The sequence below is a fragment of the Crocodylus porosus genome, unplaced genomic scaffold (assembly GCF_001723895.1).
Source record: "Crocodylus porosus isolate Cpor-Errol unplaced genomic scaffold, CroPor_comp1, whole genome shotgun sequence".
Taxonomy (NCBI): Eukaryota; Metazoa; Chordata; order Crocodylia; family Crocodylidae; genus Crocodylus; species Crocodylus porosus.
Genome location: NW_017728906.1, coordinates 41,743,951 through 41,753,711, shown reverse-complemented (window position 1 = coordinate 41,753,711; position 9,761 = coordinate 41,743,951). Strand labels below are relative to the sequence as shown.

General features: G+C 44.1%; 1 protein-coding gene across 1 annotated transcript in view; it reads right to left on the bottom strand.

Annotated features, from left to right (window-relative positions):
• The window catches only part of BACE2 (beta-site APP-cleaving enzyme 2), a 76,229-nt gene that overhangs the window by 24,721 nt on the left and 41,747 nt on the right, over nt 1–9,761 (bottom strand). The window contains 1 exon segment of the mRNA XM_019528964.1: nt 2,155–2,371. Coding sequence (XP_019384509.1) covers nt 2,155–2,371 — 217 coding nt within the window.

The window sequence follows — 9,761 nt, the reverse complement described above, 5'->3', positions numbered from 1 at the left end:
CTCAGGTCCCTTCCGACCCTAGAAACCCTGAAACTATCAAAATGCACTTACATCTGATTCATTATTGGCAAACAATTGGTTTGCCAATAGAAGCTAGATGCATTTGCCCCCACACTAGCCTTTGCTCTGGTTGTAAAAGCATCACAATTTCATGATAAAAAACCTGTTCAGCCTATATCAAGACGCTTCAACTTTGCATTTCATGACATGTCAATATTTGCTTGGCACACAGAATAAAAGGGCTTTACCTTGGGAGGTGCTCAGCATCCTGAGAATCTTATAGCAGTGAGACATCGATAAGGAGAGGCAATGAATTGCCTTCAACATGCCATTTGCCTAATCCAAAATTTGAAAATAGTTCTTTTCCCCTTTCTCCTAAACTGACAGAACACAACAGCAGACAGGCTGAAGCTGACACAGCCTTTGTACAATTTGGAGTAAAGCATTCTAGTTCTAGACAAAGAATAATATTGTTCATTGTAGGTTGATAAGTTTGAGTCCTTGGATTTGTCAGGGAATCATTATGACAGCAGAATTAAGGTAAACGTGAGAGTTCTAATTGAATTTTCACACTGGGATTATTGTTGTATATTCACTTTATCTGTAAACTTCTTGGCTCTGTAACAGTAGGGATAAGGACAGGTTATAAACATTTTTTAGTGACAGCATTTTTGCAAAGGATGTTATCTTTGAAGTTACCCAGTATGTGCTCTCAGCCTCAACTTCACTTGACGAATAGAGTTTGTATACTTTAAACAGGCACCACAGGCCTCATCGACATGCGCTATTAGTGCAGTACAGGCTTAACGCACAGTAAAATACTGTGCCATAAGCCTTCCTTGGGAGTCTGCCTATGTGCGCACCCTGTTGGGAGCAAGTCTGCTTCCAATGGGAACAGCCAGTACAGGGCTGCTCCTGCCCTGCTCTGTCCTTTGTAGCAGCCAGGTGGAGCTCCAGGCTTTCCTGGGGTGCTAGCTCAGGGGCCAGCAGGGGGTACGGGGCCAGTTCCAATGCGACTGGGGCCAGAGAGCTCTGCCAGATGCAGTGGCAGCTGTCTCCTGTCCCTGTGCACGCTGGGATGGGGCCTAATGTACACAGGGTTGGGAGATGGCTGCTGCTGCAGTTGCCAGAGATCTCTTGGCACCATGCATGTGGGGATACATCGCTGCAAGTGAGCTCCATGACCAGCAGAGCTTCCCTGCTCAACAGGGGGCTCACTGGGAGCCACCCCATGAGTACGACAGGTCCTGGCTAGTCCCCTGCTGAGGGGGGATTGGCTCACTGGCAGGTGCCCCACAAGCAGGACAGGTGCTAGCAAGCCCCGCAGCTAAGCTAGGAAGCAGAGAGTTCCTCAGTCACAGTGTTGCTCAGCTCCTGGCTCCTGTGGGGAGCCAGAAGCCCTGCAGTGCTGGGATGGGGGCAGGACTGTGGGGAGCAGGCAGAGAGCAACCCTGTTCTAACACTGATTGGCTCCCAGCTCCTTGTGGGGAGCTAGCTGCTGAGCAGCACCAGGACCAGGGACAGAGAGCTCCCCTGTCCCTTGTGGCCAACCAGGATCAAATTTGCTCCTAGTCAGCATTTACATGAGTGGTACTACACAGTAACTACTATGCAGTTAACCCAGTACCTGTATTTTTACAGGCACTAGCTAACTGCGCAGTAGACTAATCTACTGTGCAGTAAATGGCATATACATGTAGATGGCAACGTTTTACTGTGCAGTAGTCTAGTCTACTGTGCAGTAAAGCATCTTGTGTAGACACACCCACAGGGCTTTACTTAGCAAGTGTATCAATTACTAGCAAGCCTCATGATCTTACATGTATTAGGAGGCTTAAATACAGTCAGGTGCTGCTGCAAGATCATTCAAAACTAACTTCCTCCATTAATCACAAGCTCTGGAAGAAGCTAACTCATTCCAGAGGAGCAATAATTGGATCATCCAGCATCAGAAAAATTTAAATCTTCACATGGAACTTTGAAGGGAGCAACCAACTTAGCCCTGCTGAGCTTTGTCAGACCTATATGAAAAGCCTACTATTTGGGAGGTATAAAGAATTGATAAAGGTTGACAGGGTGTGACTGAAGCCATTAGAAGGCATTTGCCTTCTCCATCTAATATTTTGATTTGTTCCAAGTCATAAGAAGACTTACCTTAGCTAAGACATCATAGGCAAGTCCAAGAATTCCATGCCACTTCACTCCTGGTAGAAAGAAATTTTCCGATTCAAGAATGGTAGCAATGTTGATAAGATAAGAGCCATTGATTCCCTTTGGAATAGTAACAAAATCTTTGCCAAGCACTCCTGTCCAGCTTCCTTGAGTATACTTAACAGTAACATCAATGCCTTGAGATGTGTATGTACTTGACCTATAAAAGGAAAGATTGTTTTAATGCCCTGCTCATTAAAATGTGGCTTTTGCCAAGGAAGTCACATGTGCTTTAAAATAAGAGGGACAGACAGACAGACCGACCATGCATATCTGAGACAGCACATAAGGAAGAACCCCCACCCCACCCCATAGCTTGGTTCTGAAAACTATTCAATAACTAAACTCACTGGGGCATGAGACTTTTAAAGTCTGTGATTATATGATCATTCAGCATAGCAGAAGCCCAATTCTGATCTGCTTGCTATCATAATAAAAATAAAAACTTTCACTGTAAATTGAGTGTATTAAGCTTTATAAAGTAACCAAAAAAGCTCTGCAGTGAGATGTAAAAACTGAAGTGCCTAGCTACCCAAGGAGGTCTAGACACACTCTATTAACACGATTAAAATTCCATTTTGGGTTAACTGGAATGTTGTTTCTAGTTGCACAGCAATGAAACATACATTACATGCATTACAAACAATCAGAACTGCATATTGAAAGCAAGCAGGCAGATTTAACAGCAAGGTATCAATAATGGGGGGAGGGAAGAGAAAGAAGAAAAACATTTTGTACACTGGGGACAATAGTAAAGGAATGAAGAGCTGTGATAAGCCAGGGGGTAAAGAGAAAAAGCAGAGTAAAACAATTTATGAAGAGACAAACCCATGCCTGGCTTTGCTGACAAGGACACGGGGGCAGGGGTGGTGAGGTGGGAAAATCTTTTTCATTTCATTTCAGTGAGAGTTTGAAGATTAATAGATTTGCCAAAGCAAGGTTTGTATGGTCTGACTTTCTTCAGAAAGGCTGGGTGTAGCTTTCTGAACATTAAGGGCTTAGCAACCAATGGTTCTCAACCATTTTTCGAATCAAGGCACCCCTCCAAAAATATCAGCTCCTGGCTTTCACTTGTTTCCTGACTACAGAAAAATTATATTACAATTCTTCTATTGCAAAGAACTCAGAAAGACTGCAACAGGTCAAAATGTTCTGACACTAGATTCCTATTTGAAATCTTTAGTTTTATTTTGTGAATCATATGTAGTTGTTTGCATACCTAACAGTTGCTCAGCAGCTGGTGGCACCCTGAAAAAGATCTCATGGCACCCCAGGGTGTCATGGCACTCTGATTAAGAATCAAAGGCTTTACAGGCTACACCATTAGGCTATGGATAGAAATTACACATAAACTGGTATAAGTGATTGGAAACCAGTTCAGATCTGTAACACAATGGAAGTTCAATGCACACAACTCCCTTCAAAATGGCCGAAACCAGTATCAGGCTTCAGTTTATTGAGCTTCTGTCCCAGTTCCCCTCTAGATTCAAGTTAACTCACAGTCCTTCAGTATCCCAGGATGCTTTGCACCTCCTCTGCAACTCCCCTCATCTCAGGGAGATGTGTTCTAGTACCCCCTAGCTTCTGGCTTGGGCCACTGCAGGCACGTAGCTGCATTTCAAGAATCAAAAGTGAATGTCTGTTCACTTGTTTATTGGTTCAATCTACGCAGCTTATACTTCAACCTGTGAAGACTGAATCGGTTCAGCCTCGGGCTTTCTGACCGTCTGTACTTAGTTAAAGTCTATGGGAGTTCTGCCATTGACTTCAGTGAGAGCAAAATCAGAGCCAAGGATGTTGAGCGGATGAAGAAGGACAGAAAAAACGTGTCAGAAGATCACATTTGGAGTATCCGTCTCGCTTTCAGCCAATACATACCAACATCTATTCTTTAAAAGTGAAAAATTTTAATTAAATTTAGAAGATGGGTCAGGGGAAAGGAGGGAGAAGAAAAAGGATTAGAACACACACAAGTGGTTTTTTTTGTTCTTGTTTTTTTACTTTGAAGGTCCTTTTTTAATATTGATCACAACCATTACTTAAACTCTAAAACAATTATTTTTTTCAGTAGATGAGGTCAATGAAACTTGATTTTTTTTTTAAACCATTCATCTTTGGTCCAATTATTTGGCATTTTAAAGTGACAAATGACAGGGCTAAGTTTATTTCAAAACATCTTTAAAAAGGCTACTATTTTATAGTAAAAATCTTCAAAGAAAATTTGAAATCTGTGATTTTAAGATTATTTCACAGTACTGACTTTTACATATACGATGTATATGTGTAGTTTAAATACAGTGATGTATGCACATTAAAGCCAAGTCTCAGTTCTGCTGAACTCCTGCCTTTAGGCCCACAGGCATATTTAAATTTAGGTTTGGTATAGCACAGACCACTTATATACACAGTGGAAAAACACAGAATCTGCTTAGCCATATAACAATGCCGATTTCAATCTATTGTCTACCATTTTTATCTAAGCAAACCTTACTTCTAGGCTTTGAACTAAAATCCTGTAAGTGAAAAATCCAAAACCAGGCAGACCTTCCCTGGAGTTGATAAAAATGCAATGCTTTCTGAGATTTGCAGGGATAAGGCCAAGCCCTGACCACAGTTTCCTCCCTCAAGACGAGTGGCACTGCAAGGGCAGAGTGAAGTTGGACAGTTTACCTCGCATTCCTTTAAAAAGCTACCCAACCTGCAAGGACAGATACTTCTAGCTTCATAACCCAATACCATTTTTTGGAAAAAATTGGAGGGGGGATGGGAACAAAAATGATTAATCTGGTGACACTGTAAAAGCAACTTGGCTGTTAATATTTTCAACATGTAGATTCCAGACCCCATCACCCGTCCTTCCGAAAGGCAAGAGGAAGCCGGTCACCTCTCATGCCTCCTTTCTTGTTGCATTACTTTTTTGTTGACCGGACTCTCTGTTGCCCAAGACAGCAAGTCAAAGAATCAAATATAATCAGCTCAGAAGCAGTAAATGTGCTATGTGGAAAACAGCATAAACTTCTCAGATAGCATAGATGGCTCCCAGTTCTTCTCTACATAACCACAGCAGCCCCTACACTGGGAACAAAGAGAAAGGAAATGCAAGATGGTGTGTCACAGCATGGAGGGAGAAAACATATGAATCTGTGTCAGAAAGACAAGAAAAGAAACAAAAGGAGAACAAAACATCATCACTTCCCAAATTCTGGAGGTGTGACTGAGTTCTGCTTCAAGTAGGCAGTGAGATGAATCTTACGTATACATTAATTTAAATATGAATTACAAGCTTGAAATGACCACACAGGACTGGGGAGAAGAGCCTCCCAATATAAAGTTTTAGGGAGAAAGAAAAACCCTGAGAACCAGTTTAAGACCTGCAGCTCTACAAGGCAGACAAGCAAGTTATTTTTAATTAAAATATCATGCTTTTAAAGCCATTCTCACTTCTTGTCTGGGGAGAGGAGTAAATTGAGATTAGCGATGTGATTTCATAAGCATGTGGTCTTTATTTTATATGCTATTTTACAAATGAAGCACTGGACTGGGATTCAAGAGATCATAGGTTCATTTCTGGCTGATGTCAGTCTGCTGTGAGGAACCTGAAGAGAGTCACAGAAAATGAGTGTTGGAAGGGACCTCAGGAGGTCATCAAGTCCAGTCCTCTGCTCAAAATAGGACCATCCCCAACTATACCATTTCAGCAAGGGCTTTGTCAAGCTGGGCCCTAAAAACCTCCAAAGATAGAGAGTCCCCCACCTCTCTAGGTAACCTATTCCAGTGCTTCACCACCCTCCTAGGGAGAAAGTTTTTCTTAATTTCTAATCTAAACCCTGCTTGTTGCAACTTGAGACCATTGCCCCTTGTTCTGTCATATGCCACCACCAAGAACAGTTTAGCTCCATCCTCTTTGGAACCCCCTTCAGGTAGTTTAAAGTTGTTATGAAATCCCCTCAGTTTTCTGTACCTCATTTTCCCCATATGTCAAGTGGGGATAACTATCCAGGCTTCCTTTGTAAAGTGCTGGAAAGGTGAAGAGTGCTGTTTAAGAGTAAGGTATTGTTCTTCACCCAAACAGTGATAATCTGAGTCACTTCCAAAATATTAAAACTCTTAATACAAGACCCTGGTGACAGCAGCATTATGGTACAGAACATAAATAAATTTCTGATGCTTGTTCTGATGCTTGACCTGAATCAAAGTGGTTTCCATTTGACTTATCCAAGAGAGCAAAAACCTCTTTAAAAGTCAAATCAGCTAACACATTGCTCTAATGCATGGCATGAGTCCCAAACAGATCACAGAGAAATATGGAAAAAGGTTCCATCTCCCCAAGAGACAGCACATGAGAACTACAAGGGTAAGGAAAGGACCCTACAAGTACAGGCTATGGAAGGCTGCATGGCCATTATTAGTTTACTCCTCCTCCAAGGAGGAAAATGAGGTAAGTGAGCCAATTATTTCACAAAAACATAAGAAGGTTTGCTGTAGCCCAGTAACCTGTCTCCAACAGTGACAGAAGTGGATGCTTAGAGGGAGAACATTCCTAGAATGATCTATCCCCTACCCCAGGGATTGGAACCTTTGGGCTGGTGCTTGGCTGCGGACTCCATTTCCCAGCTGCCCCTGCGGACATGGCTTGTGCCAATTTCTATGGAGACCTCACCCGTGCCAGCAGCGCACACAGCAGAGCAGCTCAGAGGGCTGCTCCAGAGCTGCCAAGAATGTGGGACGGGGACAGCTTGCTCCAGAGCTGTGATCTGTAGCCTGCACGCTTCAGGCAGGGGCACACATGCAGGAGATCATGGCTCTGCCCCAGCTCCAGACAGGCTGTCACTGCTGCAAGGGGCTGGGACAGAGTCACGATCCCCTGCATGTGTGCTCCTGCCTGGAGCATGCAGGCTACATACCACAGCTCTGCCCTGGCTCTGGAGCAAGCTGCCCCACCGCAAGTTCCCAGTGGTTCCCGAGCAGCCCCCTGTGCTGCTCTGCCATGTGCACTGCTGGTGTGGCTGAGGCTGGGGTCTCCATGGAGACTGACACAAGCAATGCAGGCAGGGGTGGCTGGGAAATGGAGTCCCCAGCCAACTGGATCTGGCCTGCCGGCCAGATGTTCCCCATCCTTGCCCTACCCACTATCCTCTCTAGCATTCACCTTTGTTGTTTTAGAGATGCCAGAGGAGTTCCTGCCTGCAGGGAGGGGAAGGCATGGGTGGGCGTGGGCTGTGCACCATTAGGCTGGGCTGGCCAGCTCCATGCCTCCAGGTGGGGCTTTCAGCACTCCAGCTGGAAGCTGCATGTGGAGGCAGAGCCAGCACAGCCTGATAGTGCGCGACTCCATGCTTTCACATGATGTTTCCCACTGGAGTTCTGGAAGCCCCATGTGGAGGCACAGAGCCTGTCTGCCCCAATGGTACATTGCTCCTGCTCTGCACACCATCAAGCCAGGCTTGGCAGGCTGTGTACCTCCATGTGGGGCTTCTAGCACTCTAATGAGGACCTGCACATGGAAACATGAAGTTGCATGCCATTGGGCTGAGCTGGCTCCATGCCTTGTTTCCATGTGCAATCCTTGGGACTGAGCTGGAGCCATACACCACCGGGGGCTCTGCCTGCTGCAGCCATGAGTGCCCTGAGGGCCTGCCACCTGCTACTGCTGAGCTGCCAGTTGTGGGGGCTATGCACCAAGGGAGAAAAAGCATGTGGCAGGGGCCCATGCACACCCACAAACTTCACACCCATCTATACCACCCCACAAACCCAACACACTCCCGTATCCACACCCGCCACAAACTCCATATCCTCCCACACCTATCCACAAACCCCACATACTCTCATACCCACACCCCCCCATCCTTCTTCACAACCCCTTCAAATCCGCACACCTTTACAACCCTCCATTCCTCCCACAAATCCCACCCCCAAACCTACATAATACCTGCATATATTTCTAAAGAAGCTTCAAACAGAGTTGTATTTAGTGTTATTTGTAAAAAAAACAAAAACAAAAACAAAAACAAAAACCAATTAATTTTCCATAATTTTGAATTTCTCTGCACATAATACCCCAGAGTGTACCTAGTTCTAGGAACTGGGACTTGGTAAACAACAGTTCCCTGTTCACCTGGTCCATAAACTTCATGATTTGTTAAACCTCGATCATATCCTCGCCTCAGCCTTCTCCCTTCCAAACTGAAGATACCTAGTTTTTATAATCTATTTTGGTGTTTTCCATTTGACAGATGCAAAAGAGCATAAACCTCTAAGCCAATCCAACTAATACAATGTTCTAATGCATGTCCTGTGTGTTTAAACAGATCACAATTAGAGAAATATGGAAATCTCTCCCTGAGAGAATGGAGAACTCCTCCATGCTCCGAATCAATTTTGGTTGCCTTTCTCTGTACTTTTTCTAATTCTACTACATCCTTTTTGAGATGTGGAGACCAGAACTACACCCAATATTCAATAAGTGGGTGTGCATCATAGATTTGTGTAATGGCACAATGGTGTTTTCTAGTTCCTTCCTAGTGCCCAACATTTAATTGGCTTTTTTGGTCATTGTTGCACATTAAGCTGATGTTTCTGGAGAACTCTATTTAATGATTCCAAGGTTTCTTTCCTGTGTTGTAACAGGTAGCTCAGAATCCTGCATTATGTATGTGTAGCTGCGCTTATTTTTCCCAGGTGCATTATCTTAAACTTGATGACACTGAAGTTCATCTGCCATATTTTTTGCCCACTCAGCTTGGCAAGATCTTTCTGCAGCTCCTCCCTGTCAGTTTGGGACTTGACTACCTCAGTAGTCTTGAAATAATTCAGCATCAGCTGCAAATTTGGAGATTTCGCCATGCACCCCCATTTCCAGGTCACTGGGCCCATCACAGATCCCTATGGGATTCCATTTTTGATGGAATCCACCCTTAACCCTCCACCTTTAGTGACCACTCAACCCTACCCTTTGATTCCTATCTTTTAACAAGCTCTCAGTCCATGAAAGCACCTTCCCTCCAGTCTTGTGGAAACATCATCTTTTTTAAAGCCTTTGGTGAGGGAGCTTATTGAAAGCTTTACATCAGCTGGATCCCCCTTGCCCACGTGCTTCTTAACACCCTCAAAGAACTCTAGCAGGTTGGTGAGACAGGGCTTCCCTTTACAAAAACCATGTTGACTCTTCCTCAGAAGATACTATTTGTCCATGTGACTCTTGATTTAATTCTTTATTATAGTATTCTACCAATGTCCAGGGGTGGAAATGAGACTCACTGGGTGTTTCTACTTGTTCATTAATGTGGTATAATTACAGCACATTAAGTTTAGTATCTATAATGACAGGTACTAGCAATGTGCCATAAATCGGCACCACAGTACATTAGGACAGATGAACTTTTTTGTGACACTACTGCACATTAGATTATAGTTTCATAGTTAGTAGGGTCAGAAGGGACCTGAGCAGATCATCAAGTCCAACCCCCTGCCATGGCAGGAAAGAGTACTGGGGTCAAACGACCCCAACAAGGTGACTGTCTAGCCTTGTCTTAAAGACCCCCAGGGTA